General features: G+C 42.2%; 1 protein-coding gene and 1 long non-coding RNA gene across 3 annotated transcripts in view; one reads left to right on the forward strand and one right to left on the reverse strand.

The window, feature by feature from the left end:
* Positions 1 to 6,300, forward strand: part of LOC136106322 (vascular endothelial growth factor receptor kdr-like) — a 130,504-nt gene extending 124,204 nt beyond the window's left edge. For both annotated transcript variants that reach the window (XM_065846616.2, XM_065846617.2), the window contains exon 30: positions 982 to 6,300. In XM_065846616.2, the coding sequence (XP_065702688.1) occupies positions 982 to 1,192 (211 nt within the window). In that variant the 3' untranslated portion in view covers positions 1,193 to 6,300. The remainder of the gene's footprint in view (positions 1 to 981) is intronic.
* Positions 1 to 12,372, reverse strand: part of LOC139828836 (uncharacterized) — a 172,335-nt gene that overhangs the window by 68,521 nt on the left and 91,442 nt on the right. The window lies entirely within an intron of this gene.

Genomic DNA, 12,372 nt, shown 5'->3' on the forward strand with positions numbered 1-12,372 from the left:
ACCAGTTTCTGAGCGAGGCTTATCCCAAAGAGATGCAAGTTAAAAGGGCCTTAAGCAAAGTGGAGAAGTTCCAAAGCCGTTCTCATGTTGAGATCTTTTTGAGAACCAACCCTAAATTATCCAGACCTCTTCCAATGAACTCCTCAGATGGATGAAATCAAGCTTAACAAAACATGATTTTTAAGGCAGCCTGTGACAGAAAGTACCTTTTTTTCCTCTGCAACACTTGCTGTTCCTCAAGGTCACCTTGTGATACAAATCCTCTCCAGGGTTCTCCTACTTTCAACATTGAGGTTGCTCCATGTGATGCAAGTTGCTTCTCTCCCACCGCCTTCATCTCCTCTAATCAGAGAAGACAGCAGAAAATGAAAGCTGGCTCTCTTTAATAGCATCAGTTACGGGCCAGCAGCTGTAATGTTGAAAAGCGCTGCCCTTCACTAGCATACTGCTCAGGAATTTTAAAGGGCTAGAGAATATGAGAAATTTTTCCATACACTGCAAGGCTGTGTTTAACACACGCTCTTGCTTTCAGTATCATTTTAAATTGGAGTCTGTCATAGATTATTCATTATTTCGTCCTTTATTATACTTAAAGTTATAGCCTTCAGTTCTGCTTTCAGGAAAGTCAAATTTTTACTGACCTGTGTCAGAACAATGACAGAAAATATTTCTGTACATATAGGACAGGTGTATTCATAACTAAGATATCTATAGTGCATTGAAATGTGCTAAGCTAAGAAGACAGGGCATCAGGACTTCTGGATTTATTCCTAAATCTGCTTTTAAAACTCAGAGTTATTTGAAATACCTAATTCAGTTCCCTTATCCAATCTCTACAATGTCACTCTCTTACAGGATGTTGCAAAGGTAAGTCAACATGACTTATATATCTGGTTTTAAATAACTTTGATGATTAATTACACATAAATAATAAACCTTATGGAGACAAGGTCAACATATTATCCTGTTTGTTCTCAACAGGCGGAGAGCTGTTAGCAAGAGCAAAGAATCCATATTATCTGACCATGAGCGTGAGGCTGTCAAGTACCAGCCAGCAGTGCAGGTAGAAGAGGACACCATGGAATTCACGCTGGAAGACTCTGTTCTCCTTCCCATGGATCCAAACCTGGAATGCCACAGCCCACCTCCAGATTACAACTCCGTCATCCACTACTCAGCCCCGCCGGTGTAGCCAGCCAGCCCAAGCTGACACAGGGCACCTTGCACCTCTTGACCACGGTAGAGCCCGACCTGCCTCCACACCTGGACAAAGAGGCTGGGTAAAAATGGAAGGGAAAGCCTGTGTTTCTTCTGGCGCATCTCTGATGGGAATAGAAACATTTTAAGAGCATCTTCTTTGCTATCTTTAAAGGCCTATTGCATCACATGCAGTAAATGACAATTCTGTCTGTCAGAATCGTTACGTAGGAGCTGTAACCCAGAAGTGCTTCCGCTCCTTCCTCCCCAGCTGTTCATTGGCATTTGCAGATTTACAAGTTCCTTCATTCGCATTTTGCTCCATAATAGTCACCACGATTCATTCAGCTGCTCCTGCGCACACCCTGCAGAGGCTGCTCAGCACCATGCCCTAAGGGATCGGTTGGAAACAACAGACGCACATACTCATGTTTTGCTTTTGGAGCAAATCCAAAACTGAAACATCACTCTTAATGTGGCATCTCACCTTCCAGAAATATTTCTGAGCTATTTTGAAATCCAGAATATTTTGGTTACAATTTGTGATTTGATAATTTGCACTGCCTGTATGGCACAGAGAAGGCAGATAGTACTCATGTATCAAGCCTTTTGGGCCATAAAATGTGGTTAAATCTGTTTCCCTGTGTTTTCTCCTTGTCCAAACAGCAATCTATTTAACGTACAAGCAATAGAGAACCCTGGTGGGGATGCATCTCTAATGATCGCAGGGCAAAATCACTGCCTTAAATAAGAACCTTCTTAAGCTTAAGCAGATAGGATTTGCCAGCACACATGCACATTTGTGTAAATGTGCATAAAATAATCATTAACAATATGAGTTGCACGTAAATGCACATATACCCTTAAGGCACCAGCAGGGTAGCAGCATTTTTGTTTCCTTTCTGCACACAGGCTATTTACTAAAAAAGACAAAAAAAGACATTTTCTTTGGATTCTGTGGCTGATCCCCGCAGTTTGATTCTGGGAATACTAGCCCATGCTACACTGCAAGCATATGTGACACATATTTGCCTCCGACTGCCTTGCCAAGGTAAATATTGGTATGATATGCACTGCGCTCTGCATCTAAACCCTTCATGGGTTCATGGTAATTCAAAGCTTTTTTGCAGCCTAATCGTGCAGGGCTGAATAGATCACAAATTGTAACGTTTGAGACTCACAACTTCAAAAATAAGCAAATAATCCTTGTCATTGAATGGGCTATGTAACAATCAGAGTTGACTTTAGAAATCTAGGACGGGAAAAAGTATCTAGGTTTCAAGTATAAAAAGCAAGGATGAGAAAGATGTTCATTGCCAGTCAAGGCTATAACCTCCTAAGTCCTGAACCTCGATCTATAAATGACTGTGCAGTTTCTTCCAATGTCTGCACAACCCTTTCTTTTTCTTCTGAGACTTGACACTGATTTGACTTCTTCAGAGAAAAAGACTTTTTCTTCATGACTACAAACTAAAGGAAGAAAGAAAAATCCAACATTTGCAAAACAATTATATTACCTTGACAAAGACAGCCTAAACACAGCAGTGAAGAAAACATTTCTGGATGATGGGTTCCAGTTGGTTACATTGAAGTAAACACAAACAAGCCTCAGGTATTATCAAAGGGGGGAAATAAATCTCCAGACCCCGAACCATGTTAACTGTGAATGCTGAAGCATCTGAATTACGGGCTCTTGGGAACTGCTCTTCTCCTTGACTTCGGATTCGATGGATTAAGGAAGACACTTGCAGTAAGTCCTGAGCCCTTGTTCACAGCGGACCTGCTAGAGAGCTGTGGTCTGTACTTGCTTTATGGTCATTTTTGCACTTCTTTGTATTTTAGTACCTATGTATGAAGTAGAGCTGGTCATATAACAGAAGAAACTACTGGGGAAGAATTCATCTGATGAGCCCAAGGAAGCTCATTAGATCAGTTTTTCATCAAGCAGTAAATTAACTATCTATAGCTCTGATCAAATGATCAATCACTTCTTTTGGAAGTAATTTATTCACGTGGCAAAAAGAAGAAAAGGTGCAGACAGTTTGTCTGCCGCTACTGTTAATGGCATCAGTGTGAGATGGTTGTGCCTTGTTCTGTAGGGGAAGAAAATGAAAATGTTTAAAAAACTTTGCTTAGAAACTTTAAAATAAGCACATATAGGAAAAAAAAACCCTGCAAGTATGCTCTCTATTTTGAACAAGAATGGGAAACACTGCTGTGTGAAGTGTCTGCTTCTCAGAGCACTGAGCAGATCACCTTTCCAGCTGGGCACGGGTGAACTGCAGCGGTTTCTGCGGGAGCAGAGGAACGTGCTGCACGTTTCCCACATGGACCCGAGGCCACGGTGACGGAGCATGGGCAGCCGGGACCCTTCCTGGCTCCCAGCAACACGGATCAGCCCTTCTGCAGCGCGGGGGACGACGTGAGAGCAGAGAGCAGGCTCGAGGGCTCCAGACACGCTGGAAAACATGGGTTGCATTGCGGCGAGGGCTGCTCTGCAGAGGCAAAAGCAACAGTCGTCTTGGGCAGCATCGATGGCAACAATCTCCCCAAAGCTGCGACAACGGCCCGCGAGTTTCTGGGAATGGCAAGTGACTGATGTTTGCGCAGCTGTGTTTCCAATGTCTGAGTGGAAGATTTTTTTCCTCCTTATAGTAAATGTAATAAGCAAAAGTATTGCCTGAAAAGTATTATTGAACATATGTCTTCTATTTTATTTACTAATATTTTGTTTGTCCTTTTCTCTCCTCCCTTAATTTAATTATTGTTCTTCTCTTACAATGATGTATATAGTTTACGCAGTAGAAACAAATATAGTGATTCATTTATATGGTAAAATTTGTAACATTTTAGTCAAGAGAGAAAGAGATATCCAGACATAACAGAGTTAAGTATTGTTACTAAACATTTCACTAATGCTTGCAGGCCAGGCTCCAGTTTACAGTACCCTACTAGTGCCATTTCATAGCAGTTCTCTCGGCTGCGAGTATCTCTGGCTCTCACTTATTCTCCACATTATTTAGTGTCAGTTGGGAAACAGGGATCTGGAGGAATCCACAGGTTTATCTCATTCCTGGAAGTGTTGCCGAGGAATTTCCACTGCCTGTGCTGGAACTAAAGGCTGGTGTATTGGCTAGAGGATCAGAAAGGGCCAAACTGTTTAAATGATGTGATGTTTATTGTTTTTTCAGACTTCTCAGGGATTCTTACTTGACTCCTGTCAGCCACCTGCTTTATCTAACCTGACTGCGTATCTGGTATTAACACGTACCTTGGTTTTCTTTAATGGTGCTTAGTCCTACTGTTTTTGTCCTCTTACAACCCCAGAGAATTAGGGCAGAGGAACTCAGAGCTCAAACAGAAATGTGCTGTCCAAGGATAAGTGCCTTCACCTACATGTTAATTGTTCGGGATGGTGTTCTTATCAACCTGGCTTCCCATCTCTTTTTCTCTACTTTTCATCTTGATATTTCTTCTTCACAGTCCCTTTGGATTACTTTTCTCTGCCTTTTGAATAAGTTCAGGCAGAGGACTCATTTCACTCTGCTATTTCCTGTATCATCTGCTCTTGCAGAGGCTCAACTAGACACTCTGAAGCAAGCTTTTTTTCAAGTTAAAATTTTTCCAATATAGGCAAGGGAAACTAGTTTATACCGATTTGTCTGGAAGCCTTTCTGTGTCCTTCCCTGAATGACAGAAGCTTTTGAATATTTTGATTTTTCAATATTGGTATCTGGAGCAAAACAAAGGCTGGTGACTATCTCTATGAACCTCATCTTTCTGCTGGTCCTTTCTCAAACAATGAGGTTTCTCTTAGGTTCTTCTGAGTTATCCTCACAAGAAGGAGGCCCTAACTGGGATGCTGGGGAAAGTCAGATAAAAACCTAAAGCCTGAGGAGCAGCCTCAAACAAACCCACTGCCATTTGCACCCCCTGAATGCTGAGCATGTATACATTTAAGGCATAAAACTGCGCTGCTCCAGACATCCCACTAATACGAACACGACTCTGCAGTTGCTTGGCATGTGCCCAGGATAACCTGTAGTGTCCAGGCGCTTCTCTCTTTGTACTTACACTGTTGTGTGCTGCAGGAATGTCAGTCAGTCCGCCTGTCACTGGCCAGTCCACAGTTTGTGACTTTTCTTCACTCTGAGCATTGCACTGCCTTGTCATGTCCTATCTTGCTTTGAGAATAAGATCTGGCCCTGTTCCAGCTGGAAGGGTGTGATCCTGTGGCAACGGTCTCCAGCTCCCACCAGCACCAACTGGGCAACAATGGGAAATGTTTGCAGGGAAACATCACTAGCAAACAGCTACATAACAAGATAAAGCGTTATTGGGTTTTCCTCAACACAGGAGTTAGGCAGGATCAGTAACCTAGTCAGAGATCAGCCTAGAATAGTTGTCTTATCATATATTGAACAGAAAATACAGAAGGAAGCAATAATTCTTTTGTCCCTCCCTGCAAATAGTAATGGCCAAACCCTGAGATCCATTTCCCTGTTTTTATAATATGCCACCAAAAGCAAACCAAAACCAAACCAACACCAGAAATAATTTTGCCAAAGTTATGATAGTAGCACCATCTCAGGCCAGTATAATTCAGGGAGGACTTCTGGATTCGACCCTGTGAAGAGTCAGTCACTGTACAGGACCCAGGTGTTGAGCCCAAGCACTGGTTTGGTTGTTGGACACAGGTGATGTTTTCATATTGTGTTCCCATCAAAACAAAACTTGCTGGAGCGGGTCATTTGGGCCCCGTAACAGATAGGATGCCACAAGGGCAGACGGGGTGACCTGCACTGAGCCGTGTCCTGTTGTCCTGCCTAATAACCCTGTGCCACAAGAGCCAGCGCATCCTTACTGCTCCATTCGTTTTTCCTTAGACCTTGAGTTGTCAAAGAGGGAATGAAAACTGGGAAAACCCACTAACTAGGGACTTAAAGAAAATCATGTAATACTCAAAACACTAAGGAATGTTTGTCTGCCCTGTTCCTGTCTGTCTGAAGAATGTATGCACTGAAAACAATGCTTTCTTATGTAGTCAAAAATTGTACTGTATCTATTAACCAAAAAAAATAAAAAGATTCTATATTTATACAGCCCAGGGCTCCTTTGTGTCATCTCTTGGCTTGGAAAGTGTTGTCCTTGAAGGATAATATAAATAAATAATGCAACAGTTTGGAGAGATTTTTACAAGGCATAGATCTCGTATTAATTTCTACAGGACTGAAGCCTGCCACTCGGTGTTGCTCCGAGGTATCTAACCACTACATCTGCTGAAAAGATTCCCAGATCTCAGAAAATGCTGGCCCAATTTGTTAGAGAAATACACAAACCTACCTGCTGCCAAGAACGGTCCATGAGACACAGAGATTGCTGTCTTGTTCAATTTAAATAAATAAATAGATAAAGAAATAAATGGGACTGAGATAGAAGACAGAGTCAGAATTCTGCTTTCTAAATAAGACCCATGTTCACTACAGCATGTAGGTACATGAGCCTGGGAAGATAATTTGCGGAACATGGTAGCATTTGGGTGTTGCTCAGAACCAAAATTCCAGAAATTGTGTTTCATTTAGCTTACCATAATATTCTAAAAGGAACACAATTAAAGAAATATTTCCTAATTCACAGCCATGGTGATGTTGTTGAATTCTCACTTGAACAAGGTCTGCACTGCTGACATACGGCATAGTCCATGTTCTTATTTTGTCGATAAGATCTAACATTTAGAAGGCTGAGGAGCAAATCTCCCAACAATATTCAAGTGCAGCAGGCATGCCCTTTTCTTTACCAGCTGGCTGATCTTTCTGAAATACTATTTGCCATTTCTCTTTCGATTTTGTTAGCACAGTAGGTAACTACCTGCAGAAAAAATAGATCTTTGCAGATCTTTATAGACTGACAAATACTAGTTTCTACTTATGTCTTAAAATAAATACTGTTATTAGGGAAAAAAGTGTGTTAAGAGTTTCAGAGCCATTATTCTATTAGCACAGTCTTAAAAGTTATTGGTCTGTGTACTTTGCTAGTCACATTAAAAAACGAAGCACTCAAGTCATTTCAAACATTTAAGTTTCTCTTCATTCCCTGTTCCAAACAGTCCTAGAAATAAGTGTCTAAATTATACATGTCATTTGAAATGCAGCAATCTCCTTTCATCCACATAATGAGCAAGAACACTCTTCTCTGTAAACTATAAAATTATTCTGTAACTTATATAACGCATGAGTCACTGCACGCTCGGCAATATGGAGTCTCTTTTATGGAGAAACTAATGTCTTAAATGGTGGACGGAAAATACACAAAATTAACTCCAATTTGCTTTTAGTACAAAATGTGAATTATTAATCACATACAGCTTGAGTTACACTTGTGGAAGTGGCCTTAGAAAAGAATTTGAGGGAAAAAAGTACAGCACTAGGAATCCAGAAAGGTAAGCTTTTCTCTTGGCTCTTGCCCAGGGTACACAACTTCTCTGTCCCCTACTTCTGGTTTACACGATGTAAAAGATTTTTGGTTCTGCAATAGCAGCATCTAGAGATGCAAGACCAGAAAATCTCACTCTGAAGTGTTCAAACTTGGTGGTGTGAGGTGATAAAAGTCCATGAAGAAACCAGGACTAGTAAGAGAAAGATTGAGGAGAAAGATAAACAGATTTTGCAGTGGTCACAGAAGAAAGCAGAGAAGAGAATCCAGCTGATTTCCAACCAGGTCCTTTTTCCTTCCTCCCATAAAAAGACTTAGTTTATGAGGGTTTGTAAAGTGGAAAGGCTCTGCAAAAGTGGAAAATACTGTTATTTTTATATGCTTTGTACACAGCGAGGCCCATAAGCAGCAGATAATAATTTTGTCTCAAAAGCTATGAAGTAGCCCACGCCACTTTACCACTGGCTATTCTCCGTATGAAGAGGCACACTGAGTGCCCCCCACTGACTGCTCGGTAATGAACTCGCTCTGCATAAAGAGTAGCTGAAGCCCTACAAGGGCCATAAATATAACCATTATTTTTAACGGTACTGAAGTCAGTTCTGATGAGTTGCGATTGTTGTTATAGTCTGATGAGTTAGTATTCAATTAGAACTTAGAGAGGAGAAACTACTCTGTTTGAACTACTTCCTTCTACAGGGGCTGAGGAACCAGAATGCAGGATCTCATCGTTCTGGCGGCTCACTTCATCTTTCCTCATCCACACGGATGCACAAAGTGAGACCTGCCTGTTCCTTTCCTCACCGCAGTTCCGTGAATACTCCACACCTGCACAAACCACAAGGGCAGAGTAACATGGCTTCTCAATATTCCTATTCCATATTTCTTTAAGTGGCCTTTAAGACAGGGCTGTTGCTCTCAAGAAGTAATAGGACTGAAGGGTATTCCAAAATATATGCTGTCATAATGTCAAATGCCAAGTGTCGAGGTAATGCAATTAATGAGGAGAGCCTCCCACGCTCTTCCTATGCATTTGTCACTGACGGTACTTAGTCTGAATATGTGATCTACACAGCATCCCTCGGGTCTGAATCTAGCCTCTTCTTCACTGGGAAGAAATAATACCCAGTAAAGAAGAAATATTTCCTCTGTGGTTTAAGCTGTGCACCTTCTAGGTGCAGAGATTTGTCTTCAGAGTGTGGATTGAGCACAGAGGAGACAAAGAGGTGGTCAGTCTGTCAGCCCTTTGCTGGCCAGTGCGCATGCGTAAGTAGCTTTAGTTAAAATGAGAACTTACAACACGCTGTAAAAAATAAGTAATGCATGTAAGCCAATGTAGGCAAATGCAACTGTTTGTCTTCCTTTAATGGCAGGTGATTAAAGTGTGGTTCTACCTGTTCGAGAAAGGGTATGAATATATATCTACTGCTCGTCTAAATCCATGGTCATGATACTAAAAGATTAAATCTATCACTCGCATACTTCCTAGAGCAAACTGTGGCTACACAGGTGGTTTACTCAGTTCAGTGCTTTCACTTCGAGCAGGACTTGACTCATCCAAATGAAGGGAAAAAAAAAACTGCTTCAAATATTAAGAGCAACGTTAGGAACCTTATGGAATTCAACAGGGACAAAACCTGCACTTGGGAAGGACCAAACCCTCGAGGTAACATGTGCTGGGGACTGAGCGGCTGGGGACCAGCTCTGCTGGAAGGGCAGTGTGTGCTCAGTAGGTATCAGTTGAATACAACCCAGCTGTGTCCCAGCAGCAGTGACCTGGGCTGTGTTAATGGCAGCACACCAGGGGAGGTGATTAACCCTCTACTTAGCACTCATTAGACCATGTCTAGAATGCTGCATCCCCCACAAGCACAAGCAAGACACCAATGACCAGACTGAGTTCAGCAGATGCCCACCAAGACAGTCAGGACTTGGAGCACTTGGTCTGTGAGAGGAGGCTGAGGGAGCTGGGCTCGTCCACCCTGGAGAAAGGACAGCTTCAGGAGACCCAACAGCTGCTTACGTGCCTATGATGAGGCTGGCAAGGAGGAGCCAGAGTCTTCACAGCAGAACATGGCCGGAGGAAGAGAAATGAGAGACAAACTGAAACGAGAAGTGCAGCTGTGGACATACAGGGGAGCTTTTCACCAAATCACAGAGTGGTTGGGGTCAAAAGGGACCTCTGGAGATCATCCGGTCCAACTTCCCTGCTAACTCAGGGTCACCAGAGCAGATCACACAGGGTCACATCCAGGTGGGTTTGAATGTCTGCAGAGAAGGAGACTCCACAACCTCTCTGGGCAGCCTGTTCAGGGCTCTGGCACCTCAAAGGAAAGAAGTTTCTCCTCATGTTCAGATGGAACCTCCTGTGCTTCCATCTGTGCCCATTGCCCCTCATCCTGTTGTTGGCACCACTGATCAGTCTGGTCCATCCTCTTGACACCCATCCTGGACATATTTATCAGCACTGATAAGATCCCTCTCAGCTTCTCTTCTCCAGCTGAACAGCCCCAGCTCCCTCAGTCTCTCCTCATAAGAAAGATGCTCCAGACCCCTGATCATCTTCACACCACTGGACTCCCTCCAGAAATTCCTTGTCCTTTTTTCTCCATGACAACAGTGAAGAAGTGGAGCAAGGTGCCCGGAGAGACCCAGACCCTGCTCTGTGCAGGAGGGCTGATTACAGGTTCTTTCCAACCTCAATTACCTACAATCACGTCTGACTCATTGTTTCATTCGAATGTAGCCTCTCTGCATGTAAATTATATTGGTCTACACAGTGAAATTACCAGCATAAAATCTCCATGCCACCAAGGTCAAGCCTTTCAAAATATTAGTGATTAGTTCGCAATTAGGTTAGTGATTCACCTTGAGCCTCAGCAGGGCGCTGGGAATCATATGTGAAGTGGCATCTGCTAATAGTTAATGACTGTTTTGTCTGCATCAAGACAAAAGGTATGGCAACACTGATTCACATACAGAAGTGAAACTGATGTCTTTCTTCTTGTGTAAAAGTAAGTATAACTTGGCTACTGTTTTTATGAAAACTTACACGGAATTTTATCTTATGGTTTCATATATACAAATTGGCCTTTTTTTTTTCTTAACGCTACCCTACTTCACTTGTCAGGTAACAAATAGTACTCAGTGTTCTCTCATACCATAATTTATCCATTTATCGCACCTAAATAGTGATACTAGTCATTACTCATGTCAACTATATTAATTGCGAACTGTCCATTTCCCTGAACTTCTTTCAGGGTCACATTCTTACCATCATCCTCTGAAGGACAAGCTTCCAAAATCAAATCAGATTTCTAAAATCATCATAGAACAGTTTCCAACAGCTAAGAAGACAATCTTCTCCTTTGCAAATGAAGCAGGAATTTTATTTCCTCTAGGTCACGTGGGGAAAAGAGGATCACGCATCTGTCAATAATACACTGTTCCTTGACTGAATCAAATAGGATGAGTGTTTCTCCTTTTTCCACAATTATTTCTTTTCACAGCTCTTACTGTGAAAACTTTGTAGTTTATAGTTTTACTCTTTTGTCATTCTTTCCTCCACTGCAACATTGCTAAAGAAAAATTCCGATCTGACAGCAGGTAAGATCAAAGAGCCCAGCAGCATGATGAAGTCCTTGCTTTCCTGCTGAACTAAAAAAAATAGCACCACAACTCCAATACGTAGGCCTGTGCCTTCTGCCCTTCTAGGCTGCTGTGGACAAGCAACATTAGCATGACTTTTTAAAGCTAGGACTACATACTTGCTGATCCTTGAGGCCAGAGAATAAACCTGGGCATGTCTGGACACTCTACTTGGAGTAGCAGTTGTTTTTAAGCTGGACCATTGTCACAGTGAATTCCTCAAAAACCCAAAGGTTAATTTGCTTTTCATAACTATGCATTAAAAAAAATAAAAGAAAAAAAATAACTTTATTCTTTCCTGGGAGAGTTTTGACCTTTTATTCATGTATATTTTTCAGATCCTGTCTTCCACTGTTTACGCCCCAAGCTAGAATGTCACAAGCCATCTTAGCACAGAGCAGAACTACGAAGACAAGCAGGGGTAAGGCAAGGAGAGCAGGTGGAAGGGGGTGAGAATCACAGATGTGGTGAATCAAGGTAATGGGCTTCCTTAATCACGTCTGGGATGTACAGAATTACTTTTCTCTCTTTCCCCAAAGCTTCTGACACAAGCAACAAACCACCCTCGTGATACGCCAGGAAGATCGAAGCGTAACATGACTTTATAACTCTGTGAAAGGATAGGATGGTGGACTGAAGCCAAAACATTATCTCCACAAGCACTAAAATCGCTAGATCAAAATCTGAACATCAAGAATGACTTCTTGTCTCTCTGATGGATTGTTTCTGAACTCCAAGCTGCACTGGAGGTTAAATCAATAATTCCTCTCATTGTCATGACGACTCATAAGTGGATCAGACCATTGCACTGACTCCTAGTGACTCAGCATCCCTCCCTACACTTCTCAATGATATTTTTGTCTGTGCTCATACAACACTGTTTTGCCTTGATGCTGATCTTTGAATCTGTGAGATCCCAGATGCCTTCAGGATTTTGCAATAAATGGGACTCGTGAACGGATTGCAAAGAAAAACTTACATCAATTTCACAGAATCCCAGAATGTCAGGGGTTGGAAGGGACCTGGAAAGCTCATCCAGTGCAATCCCCCCATGGAGCAGGAACACCCAGCTGAGGTTCCACAGGAAGGTGTCCA

The sequence above is a fragment of the Patagioenas fasciata genome, chromosome 11 (assembly GCF_037038585.1).
Source record: "Patagioenas fasciata isolate bPatFas1 chromosome 11, bPatFas1.hap1, whole genome shotgun sequence".
Taxonomy (NCBI): Eukaryota; Metazoa; Chordata; class Aves; order Columbiformes; family Columbidae; genus Patagioenas; species Patagioenas fasciata.